Source organism: Ascidia mentula, chromosome 7 (genome assembly GCF_947561715.1).
Source record: "Ascidia mentula chromosome 7, kaAscMent1.1, whole genome shotgun sequence".
Taxonomy (NCBI): domain Eukaryota; kingdom Metazoa; phylum Chordata; class Ascidiacea; order Phlebobranchia; family Ascidiidae; genus Ascidia; species Ascidia mentula.
The window spans coordinates 2,789,403-2,800,855 of NC_138572.1; the positions used below are offsets into that span (position 1 = coordinate 2,789,403).

Genomic DNA, 11,453 nt, shown 5'->3' on the forward strand with positions numbered 1-11,453 from the left:
CCAGCTTGTACGATCAAAACATAGCGATGGGATATTCCCAAATTCCCATTCATGCCGTTACGTTTTAAGTAAATTTCTATGGCGATGAATACCGATAATTCCCCTCGGAACATACAATTCCAACTATACGCCCTTTGACGTTAAATATACCGACCTTTACGTAAGCCTCGTATTGAGAAAGGGTCAAAGTGTATAATCTTACCAGGTTTATAGCGCAAAAAAAACCTGACAAAAATCGTGCTGTGTTCGCTAAAGGGGATGTGAGTGATCGGAAATTGTGAAAATTGTGCTGACATTCGTGAAGGCCAATTTTTTTGTTCAACGTTGCCCTCGGTTCCTGTTTCGTTTCGTACTATGAAGTGATGTTGCAATCGGAAGTTTTTGTAATTTTTTGCAAGATCAATAACGCTTTACCTATACGACCGACTAAAGGTCCGAAAAAGTAGTTTAGGTTACCTTCCAGGAATTACTGTTCGTCAAGGTTTCAATGGTGGAAGTAACATGCTGGTTTAAGAACTTGTGTTTATAGAAATTCTCTATTGACACATCCGCATTAACAAGCCTAATGCAATTAAACAACAATCATTTGATTTGTTACATCTTCGGTACGGCTCTGCACGTAATTCACCCGACCTTCTCGCGCAACTACGCTTTGCTGTCATGGCACATGGACGCAGCAGTCATGTGACGTCCCGCTGTACGTCATCAGTTGTATTCTACCCACAGACAATGTCGCCAAGCGGACCAACGACAGCCATGCCGGTCGCCGTGCCAGTCACGTCCATGGAACATATTTTGAGGACGGCCATGTGAATGCAACGCCTTTGTGAAGTACAATGAGATACCGCCGTGACTTGCATTTTTCTGTTGTTATGTGACACCTGATGTGAGGGATATGAAAACTGACGTAGTTATTTCAGATACGAGTCTCGTTAAAAATCTAAGGGCAAATTAAGTATATCACCATTGCGTTGTTGATTAAATTAACTACGCGAGAGTCGTGACATACCACAGTACTGCGGTAAGGTGCTATACATTTTTTGACCTTTAATCTATAACCGAAAATTTTATTATGTCGGTAATACCCAATGCAATGTGTACAAAACGTGAGACCTGAAGTCGTGCGTGAGACCTTTCCTCGACGCCAGAAAATGAATGTGGAATAAACAGAAACGCAGGGCGGTGTTAAGTGAAATGGGAATGAAAAGAAGGAGGAACGAAATATTTGCACGCCCTTCACCAGTTGTTTGAAAGCATAACACGTTAGCTGTCTCTGCTTCTGTTCATCAGAATCCAGCGTATTGGGTTCAAATGGATCACGAAACTCTAAACGTTAAAGAATGTTATGCAACCTTGTGTTTGATTTGGATTCGAACTCATTTCCCAACCGTTGCCGATAAGACATTAAAATTTAAATACAAGTTTCCAGTCGGGAAATTTCTCCTTTTCGCCACGCGAACGCTCACTTAAAATTGAATGGGGATTGTTGATTTAGCACGGAATTTTCTCTCCTTTCAAACTATGGACTGTGGAAGCCAATGGCAACATAGCACTTTACGACTCGCTATCAGTGGAATAGAAGCAAAAGGGGGAATTTCCAAAGCGTTATCGGGCTTTCATGTTCCTAGACGTATTCATGTTTCCTTTATAGTTTTTTTCAAAGAAGCAAACACATGTTTTCGCACTGTTATAATTCTTTGGCTCTATTTGTACCAATTCGGCATAGTCTTACCAACAGGCGAAAAAACATGTTTCTGTTAAAAATAAAGATCAGCATATACTTAGACCGATTACTCCTATTGAAGTGTATGCTGAATTGGTATTACGAATATAATGTGTCTTGCGTACAATTCATGATTAACTTTACATGTTTGTTGTGAGCGCCAATAACCTGGTAGCCTGAATGGACATACGAACTCTCCTAACAACCCATCGTTTCAAAGTTGTCATCACACTCGTATTAAAAACTAGTTTTTTTTGCAACAGCATTGGACCAAGTTACAGCTACCATGTTTGTGAGGCACCTGCACCTATGTGTCCAATTACGGCAAGTTCCTTCTTTAATCAGTAGCGACATCTTGCGTGGTTACTTTTATCAGCTTCCTATCACTAAAAATTCGCCTAGAAAAACACGAAGCTCGAAGTATAACTTTTAAATTAAATTTTAGAGGAACAATTTTTGGACTATTGATACGGTAATACCATTTTAATCATTGTTGCGTTTATCGTGTCACTAAAATGTACCAAGGTATCGGTGCTGTACGGAAATTATCTGCGATATATTAAATGACATAGATTACCACGTACGTTTTGTACATTCCTTGTATCCTCGAACGAGCCATGATCTGTTGCAAAATTACACAACAGAAACACAAAAAAAACAAAGAAAATTTTCAAATTATTTGTTGCTGTAGGCCTACCTCATATAACAACAGATATCTTAATCATCATAAATCATATAATCAATGCAACAAAGCAATATATGAACTTGAAAATTCAGTTGTCTGAGGTAACAGTTTCCTGCTCCTGGTACCACTGTCAAACTGAGGATTCAGTTTACTCTTGCCCGCATCTCATTTGACGTAATTATATCGACAAAATTTGAACAATTTGACTGAAAAAACACAGTGCGGTAGCTTTTCCATCAGAAAATGTGTGCAGTTTTACAAATCATTTGTCAGTGTCACACCACAACGAAACAATAAAGTGAACAGCGGCTCAAACAAACTGCACCACCTGATGCACTCTTTCTTGGGATTTTTTTTGAGAAACTTGAATCAATTTCCATTCCTCATACATTCCTCATTCCGACGTAGGACACAGGGCGTGCAACTTTCTTCACCTTAGTCTCAGGATACCTGCCTGTACGACCTGTCCGCTTGTTTTTCCCAGTGCAAGTTTCTTTACACTTGGCCCCTGTAATAATATCCCCGGTACGAAACTGAAGTTGTCCTGGTTCTGTTGAATTGTGATCTTCAATAGCGTGGTTATCTATCCCCACTTGTCCGTAGAAGAACCAACCGAAATCCACCGACTTAGCTGTCGTATGTTTCTCGTTGCTCTTAGCCAGCAAAGTTTCGTGTGTCAATCGCCCGATCTGCGTTGGTTTTAGGAATAATACAATATGAAAGATAACGCAATAATGCAATGGCATGATTGGCAAGATCGTCCCCCTGCGCAGATCCTTACTTGGCGATCACAACTATCGTATTGAGATCATTAGTTTACAAGCTTCGCAGCTCAGGCATTGCAGCCTAGCTGGATCAGCCAATATGAAACATACGGCATATCTCGTGGAGAACCTAACTATAACATCGTGGCCCTACAGTCGTATTGTTTTTGCCAGATCATTTAACTTGCTTATTGATAATGTAAAAAGACTTACAAGTGATACGAAAAACTTTGCATTACATTAAGGAGGAACAGTGAAAAAACCTTTGAAAGTGAGAGCCTCTTATTAGCAAGTTGTTAATATTAACAAATGTAACATGCTTTCTACGGAGAAAATAGCAAAATGAAACCTGTTATTTATATTGTTTTGTTGTTTTGTTTATCAGTAGGTGGCGCCCGGGTAGCACTACTATAAAAGTGCTATTACACCATATAGAAACTATTTACGTCTGGAATTTGCTGTAAAGTTTTGCAGTACATATAACAGTGCCTAGTTGCGAGTCGAACGCTGCCTTAACATTGCTCACAGTACTTACGTTTGACGAGAATGTGCACACGACAAAGTCGCATTTTCCAAGCAGAGCAATGTCCTTCACAATTCCCCAGAAACCCTCATCGTACTTTCGATGGTCCATCTGAGCATTTACTGAATTGTTATCGTTAGTGATGAAGCTGTACGACGGGTACCTGTATAGGCGTTCCGTATGAACTAAGTTGTCAAAATCAGACGCCATGACAAAACACCACCACAGTCATGCACTATATACTTGTTTCTCGCTTCCTCGTGTACGCTGGGGTCATCTGTAGCAATAAACACGCGCCTTTCCGTAATTTTTCGTTCTTCGAACCATCTTGCAACATGAACCATGTACTCTTCAATCTCATGGCGACCGGCCTCTTCAAGTAACTTGTCCGTTCGTCTGACATGAATCCTGCATATGTCAAAAAGCCGCTGTCTATAATGGGGCTTTTCTTAAAAAAATTGTAAATCGGCCTTTAGCTGTGGACATACGCTGTCGGTAGTTTTGTGAAGTGCAAATGAAGGCTTTTTAGTAGGATCTTCATGTTATAACGAAATAAATGGGATTTAACAAGCCTTATTACATCATTTTAATGGTAGTACAATATCTGAAAAAGTACCGGTTAATATTCCAAACACTGCAAACACTGGAACTCTCCAACTTCTAAGCCTCACCCGACTATAGGATGAATAAATCCAAGTTGATTTTGAATTTTATTCAGTTCTTCAACAAAATTCGGTTGCATCCGTGTAATATAGAGATCAAGTTGTCCGATCCACCAAATATGGGGATCGTCGCAATTTGGTTCGAGTTTGTTTTTCAAGCTTTCAGGATAAGTGTTCGGGGCAAAGTCAGATATAGCTTTCACCCAACCTGTTATACGTTTTTTAACCACTCGTTTTTCGGAGGTTGTCTCGGAAACTCCATCTCCTAAGACAACATAGTTTAATGCAAATGCGCAAACCTTCTAAAAATACATCACCCACGTTGAAAATTCAACATGTGTTTCGTATATCTCAAGTCTATCAACTTGTCAGTTATGTTGTTAATCCACCATAAATTCACCTTTAATTGTAGCTGCTTCTTTGTATTCCGTTTCTGACCATTGGCACGTTTCAGTGAGTGGCAAATAGGCGTCTGTTATTTTAGCAGAGCGAAACCTACCCAGCTCCATACTAACTATTAGTGTTCTATTGGTTCCGGTAGCCAGAAGAAAGCATGTTGAGATATGATGGAGTTTGCAACCAATTCCACAACCGTGTTCAATTTTGCACAGCAGTTTTCGAGTTGTCGAACAGTTGCTTGGGTTCTGGTAAATTAATTATAAACAGTAATTATTTTGTGGCATTCACTGAACGAGTATCGAACAAAGGCTTATTTAATTGACCATGCGGATTTATTTTCCTTCGCAACATCTTTCAAAAGCGAAACAATTGTCTTCACAATATAAAAGATTGCAATCTGCAGCTATACGAAAACAAGACATTGTAACAGATATAGTTCTGTATAGGAAAAGTGTGTTGAAACACTCATATCGACAGGTGCACACTCATATTTGGATAGGTATAATCAATTTGGCCATAACGTGCCATATTTATTACAAAAAGACGTTATAGCACAGTATATAACACGCGCTAGCTTTTGCGGCATATCGCTGAAACACCTGCGTTTATGTTTAAATTATGTGGCATGTTAACTTTGTTTGACTGGCTTTCCGTCGATACGCTTGACAGGTAACACGCTACGGTTTGGAAATCCGAAATAACTCTTGACCAATCTTGCAAAGAAAATCACCACTGTCTGTATGGCGCTAGATTTTCAATTATTGAACAAACGACACCCACATTTATACCTGCAGTCGATCAAGTTGGCGTTGAACAGCACGACGCAATTGTGTAAGCTGTGATATATCGCCTGTTGTGCTAACGCGGTTCAGCTTTGTTTTTTCCAAATGTATCCCCTGAGCCCATTTTTCTTCCTTATGCATCCTGAAAGATTATTAGCCGGCAAGTAATTTCTGATCAAAGTGAGTTGAACCAAATTCAAAAATTTCATCAATACATTATATATATATAAGGTTCACAGGCTTCGCAGCCAAGGCATTGCAGCCATCAAGCTGGATCAGCCACTTTTCCCGACAAGTCGGAGCGAGATCAATGCCTTGGCTGCGAAGCCTGTGAACCTTGTGATCAGAATACGAGAGCTGTGATCGCCAAATATAAAGGGCCTGCGCAGTGGGGCGATCCTGCCTTGCTATGCGAAAGCATGGCATTACTTCTACATTATATATATTACCCACCATACACCTACCGGGCATATAATCCCAAGATGGTAACTGTGGCCAATCCAAGAAGAATAAAGTAAGATTTCAGCAGATACCTTTCACTTCGTACCGCCATCAAGTACTAGTGTAATTTCGTCCTTCAGACAACACAAAAGCCCGGGCTTTACGGTAACACAAAAGCTTAAATACACAGCCTTTGCAACATAAGTTTTACAATTTTTTGAATCTAGCGTTATTCAATTGATTTAATGCAACAATTATCAAGTATGATTAAGCACATTTACCTACAGGAAACAAGATGACACTGTTCAAGGGCTTTTGAAATTTCCGAGAATTTTCTTGAAGTGAAAGTAACAGATAGGGAAATGATACATGGTGCGCTCTGGACTGTTCTCGCTAAGACTGTACATAATGCCAGCTTCACTATCACAAACTATACATAGCCAGAAAAGCTAAAATACTCGTGCTGTTGGTTGCAAAGTTTTAGATGACTCAACTTAGAACTGGCAAACATCGGCGCCTAGCAACGCGTTTTAGGTTAATTACTTATATGCAAGTACACAAACAAAGCCAAAGCCTTGGCATATGATTATGCTTGTATTACATTATCAACATTAAAATCTTTGCCCTTATAACATCTACATCACATTTCATATTGTACTGAAATTTTCCAAACTGGCGCGTCTAGCACAATGCTGAATTAATACTTCGGCGTGATCCGTCATTTTACGATGACTTCCCTTTTTTCCTTCGTCTCGCATTACCGCATCCTGTTTAGCCTCGAGTCCAATGTCCCCTTACGTTTTGCTCCTATACGCTATGCTGCCTATTGCTTTTCTCAGCTGCAATGCGGCGTGTAGTCTGTTAGTCGCTACCTTTTGCCTCCTATTTGTGTATTGGTGGAAAAGACCAAGTGCTTCCTTTCCTCCTGGACCAAGAGGCGTGCCATTTTTAGGCATTACGCCTTTTTTGGGCGCGAATCCTGCGGAAACTTTGAAAAAATGGAGTCTACAGCATTATGGCCCAGTCATGTCAGTTAGAATGGGTTCAAACGACGTCGTCGTATTGAATACGATTGATGCAGTCAATCAGGTGGGTTTCAGGTGCAACTTGGTTTACTTTACATGAATAATGTTTTGGTGTAACACCAAGGATGTTGGTATCAAGCGGTGATTTGCAATAAGAAACTTGTACTAGAATGTATAGCGGATGGTAATGTAATATTGTAGGTATTTTAACTAGGGCCAGGTATAAGTCAAGTAGTTTGATATTACACCAATGTACATTTCGAAATCTAAGTGATACAGGCGTGCAGCAACCTCAAAGTATGTTGTATGACGTGCGCCCCTGTACACCATACAACGTCAACGTTTCCTCCATGTTTACATTCATTACACTTCAACAGGCGTTCGTCAAACAAAGTTCTTCTTATTCTGATCGGCCGTGGATGGAATTGTTCCGCTCCACTGGCTACGACGGTATAGCCACGAAGAAATATGACGACGATTTTAAAGCTCAAAAGCACTTCGGTCTAAAGTTTTTAAGAGGGTGAGAGTGTTATTAAGCTTTCAAACTTATTTTTTTTAAATCGTTAGAAATATGTAGCAATGATACAATTGGACTAAAATAAGGAGAAGTCATGTATTTGGATCGAACATTTAAGCATCGTAAGTATACATACGGCAATACTGTTTAAAGCACATGTGCATGTTAATCTAATACTAAAGCCACTCTGATTTACCGCCCAAATGTTCAATTATTGTCTAAATACGATTGATATTTGCGATTTAAAGAAAGGGTGTGGGGAAACGATCCATGGATGATTTACTGAACACAGAGGCAGACCAGTTTCTTGAATATCTAAAATCTTTCGAAGGAGAACCTATTGACTTGAAGGTGTGTAAAAGAATATCAAACTGACAACTTATACTTTAATTGCACCTGCAAATAGAAATACTCTTATTGGCTGACTTCGAACATCATATCTCAAGTTGCCCTTGGGAAACGATACGAATACGGCGATCCGGATTATGACGAACTGCTAGGCGCAGTAAGGAACCTGTACGTATCTGTTCTATTTACTAATAGCAAATAGACTTGTTGTAACTTAATCTCTTTAAAACGCCGGGTCAGTCTCAGGCCTATAACCTTAGTGATGGCTGGTGCACTGTTTTGGACAGACTGCTTAGGATTGAGAAAAAAATGAAGTTTTTTAAAGGCCAGAATGCCAAAACAGTGCACCAGCAATTACTGATGTAGCAACTTTGGCTTAACTGGTTGGTGTACCAAAACATTTGAGTAACATCGATTCCTTTAAACACAGAGTTTCACAACCTGAAGATGCTACCAAACTTGCGTTGATAAGTTTGTACGGATGTTTGGGGAAAATTCCACCATTTTCTGGAGCATTGAGAAGATTTGACAACCATCAAAAAACGATTTTAAGTAAACCTCTCATTAAAATTTCGTAAAAGAGCACGTATTGGCTGAGAAATTGTACATATCTTTAATACCAGACAAAAGTTACCAACTGCTAAGATAATGCGGGCATAAAATATTAACCATATGTTCCAAGAACAGACCGCATATTCAACGTATTTATTATAGGTTACATGCAAAAGTTTATTGATGAACACAAAAGGAACTTCAATCCAAACAATATTGACGACTTTATTGACGCGTTTCTCTATGAAAAGAAATATGGACGTGATATTGGCCAGTCATTTACGGTGAGTCCATTTACACAGTAAATTCTATGTTCATCAATATTCTCAACTCGCCTGTGATGCTAAACGGACATACGTGCAAGTATGCAGGATATTTCTAAATATTCCGACTTATAAAGTTGTGGTGGTATCACAAGCTGTAAAAAACATTCTCAAAAAAATTTAAAGTCTTGTACTCATTGAGTCACTACTCCGATTCAGCTATATTGGGAGCTGTGGGCATAGTCAAGTTGCACTCCAAGCGCCCAACTTGTCAGACGGGAAGCGCACATCTTAACGACCTTCACGTTTATATCGGACCTCTTATCACACAGTAATATGCAAATTTGGACACTTGAAAAGAATTTAATGTGAAAGGCATGTCACACAAAGTATACTGCTGACCCAACAAATGTATGAATTATATATTATTGTGCCAGAAGAGCAGACTATAAATTACAATATGCCTGGCAGCAACAGAAACATTATAAATGTACGAACGTTTCGTTAAATTAATTCTGTGTGGTAGCAAAAGCAGGGTTTTGTACTTCGCTTAAATATCGTTAAGGCAGTTATTTTTAAACTAAAGTTCATGGATTTAAATGGCGAATATCACTTTATTGGTTTTTGCATATATAAAAGCGACCATTACGTCCATTTACAGGATCAGCAGCTTCGAGCTTGCTGTCGAGATATGTTTGCGGCCGGAACCGAGACGTCAAGTTCATCCATCACTTGGTGTGTTGCTCTGCTTCTAAACTATCCACAATATTACAAGATCATCCAGTCGGAAATTGACGAAGCAATCGGTCTGTGTTAATGCGTTTTCTGTTCTGCTTTTAATTTATTTTTTGATTTATTTTTTTTTCTATTTTTTGATTTGAATTTCGCAATACCAGAAGCGTTTTTTTTCTATTTGAAGTAAAAATTCACATTCTGTAGCCAGTATAGTATAAATGACAGAATTTCCGAAATTTCGTTTTGAACTTTAAATTATTGCAAAGCAGTGTACTTCTGCATTTAAACGGTATACCTTAATCGCCACACGGCTTGTATGCATCGTAATGCCATATTTTAGATATTCCTAATATTCAAACCGATTACAGGCACCGCCGGAAGGCCAACCATGTCCTTGCGCAACAAAACACCTGTGACTTGCGCCTTTATTCAAGAAATGATGAGATACAAAACCCTTGGTCCTCTCGGTCTGCCCCACATGACTACAAACGAAACACAACTGATGGGATATGAAATTCCGAAGGGTACAGAGGTAAAACGTTTCTCTGGACAAAGACCCAGTTATAACGCGTTTCACATTTTGGAGTAACAGAAGCTTTCACCTTTTTATACTCAAGCATTTGGACATAAAAAATGACTCCTTATTTTGTAGCACCGGTTCAGGCAAAAACATGTCGCGAGGTCGTATGCATGTGGCAACTTACAATGTACAAAGCAATGATATCAACACAACGCCTATTTAAACTATGCTACCATAGATAGTGCTACCAAAGATAGTCGGAAGCTGTGTTGCATGAGCAGTTTCTGCAAGATCTTGCTCTTGCAACATCCAAAGATCATGCATGTAGACGTTATTACAGTGCTAAAATTTACATAAGTTTTCCAAAAATTACTCGGTAATATAGCATGTTTGGTCGGCACATTCATAGGCTACTATAATTTAAAACCATGCCCCTTGTTTCCCTCATTCTAGGTAATCCCAAACCTCTTGGGTGTTCACATGGACCCTGCAACATGGCCAGATCCCGAAGTGTTCAACCCTCATAGGCATATCGACGGGGACGGAAGGTTCGTTCCTTCCTCAAAGATTATTCCTTTTTCCGTCGGCGCCCGGTTTTGCCTCGGAGAGAGTTTAGCGAGGAACGAAGTTTACATATTCCTTGTGCGACTCCTGCAGAGTTTTTCCATTAGTTCGGCCAACAACCGTCCACCAAATATTGATGAATGCCATCTGTCAGCCAGTGTGAGCATTAAAGAGTGCGAAATTGTGTTGACTTGCAGGAGTTCTGCATGACTGTTGTCAGAGCATGGTTTGTTGCTTGATTTTGCGCAGTAAAGTCATAATTAAACCTTTATCAGCATAATTAGCGCCCATATGCATAGAACGACTTGCAAAATTTCTTGGGTCAATTACGGTTTAGGATTTCTCTTAAAACATTAAAAGTAATTTTCCATTGTGTGTAATACCCACAAAAGGGATATTTTGATATAATTATCTCCGATACAAGCATGCATTTACGGGTCATTACCTAATTGTCAAAACACGACTGCGGTTTCGCTTTATGACTATAAAATATTCCAAGCTTTTTTCGATTGTGTATCAAGTAGTACAAGGAAGCGGTTTGTTTTAGACATATCCACAACATTTGTATTTATTTCTTAGGAAGATAACTGACGGTTTTATATATCTTTAATACGAACAAGATAGCCAATACAATGGCAGAGAACTTCATGCTGCATACGTTTCGATTGTTTTCTACAATCATTTTTGGTGTAAAATGAAGGCGAAAGTGGTACGGTGAAGCGATCAGTATAAAAAGGCGGGGAGTTGAAAAAACGCAATTGTTAAGATTAGAAACCGAACAGAGTTGCTTGTGGTAGTGACAAAAAACAAAGTGTAAAAAACAAATTTAATGCACTTTGCACGATAAAAAACTAAAAATATTATAAAATATACGGCGCCCAAGGGAGGTTTATACGTTAAAAAGTCGTAGTGGCAAAAAGGATGTATCGGCATTGAAGGACGCATGTTGG

The 11,453-nt window shown here is 39.2% G+C and overlaps 2 protein-coding genes across 2 annotated transcripts; one reads left to right on the top strand and one right to left on the bottom strand.

The window, feature by feature from the left end:
• Window positions 1–2,199: 2,199 nt before the first annotated feature.
• On the bottom strand, window positions 2,200–6,161 carry LOC145908604 (alpha-(1,6)-fucosyltransferase-like). The gene is made up of 7 exons (XM_082995912.1): window positions 6,003–6,161; window positions 5,545–5,680; window positions 4,758–5,001; window positions 4,367–4,622; window positions 3,939–4,103; window positions 3,708–3,858; window positions 2,200–3,097 (listed from the first exon to the last, which is right to left on the bottom strand). The coding sequence occupies exons 1-7, from the start codon at window positions 6,089–6,091 to the stop codon at window positions 2,792–2,794; spliced, it is 1,347 nt and encodes a 448-aa protein (XP_082852038.1). The 5' UTR covers window positions 6,092–6,161; the 3' UTR covers window positions 2,200–2,791.
• A 579-nt stretch (window positions 6,162–6,740) lies between these two features.
• On the top strand, window positions 6,741–11,070 carry LOC145908655 (cytochrome P450 2B19-like). The gene is made up of 9 exons (XM_082995974.1): window positions 6,741–7,068; window positions 7,382–7,524; window positions 7,770–7,872; window positions 7,928–8,037; window positions 8,300–8,421; window positions 8,584–8,705; window positions 9,346–9,490; window positions 9,788–9,951; window positions 10,393–11,070. Exons 1-9 carry the CDS (start codon window positions 6,766–6,768, stop codon window positions 10,711–10,713), a joined length of 1,533 nt encoding a protein of 510 aa, XP_082852100.1. The 5' UTR covers window positions 6,741–6,765; the 3' UTR covers window positions 10,714–11,070.
• Window positions 11,071–11,453: the final 383 nt, after the last annotated feature.

What these genes read in the sequence shown, in the direction of transcription:
- LOC145908604 (XM_082995912.1), bottom strand. Translation starts at nt 6,091, where the DNA reads ATGGCGGTACGAAGTGAAAGGTATCTGCTGAAATCTTACTTTATTCTT. An exon ending in GCCAACTTGATCGACTGCAG is followed by an intron (nt 5,002 to 5,544) that starts GTATAAATGTGG and finishes TTAATTTACCAG; the next exon opens with AACCCAAGCAACTGTTCGAC. An exon ending in CACGAGGAAGCGAGAAACAA is followed by an intron (nt 3,859 to 3,938) that starts GTATATAGTGCA and finishes ACGCCTATACAG; the next exon opens with GTACCCGTCGTACAGCTTCA.
- LOC145908655 (XM_082995974.1), top strand. Translation starts at nt 6,766, where the DNA reads ATGTCCCCTTACGTTTTGCTCCTATACGCTATGCTGCCTATTGCTTTT. An exon ending in CTAGGCGCAGTAAGGAACCT is followed by an intron (nt 8,038 to 8,299) that starts GTACGTATCTGT and finishes CTTTAAACACAG; the next exon opens with AGTTTCACAACCTGAAGATG. An exon ending in GGAAATTGACGAAGCAATCG is followed by an intron (nt 9,491 to 9,787) that starts GTCTGTGTTAAT and finishes AACCGATTACAG; the next exon opens with GCACCGCCGGAAGGCCAACC.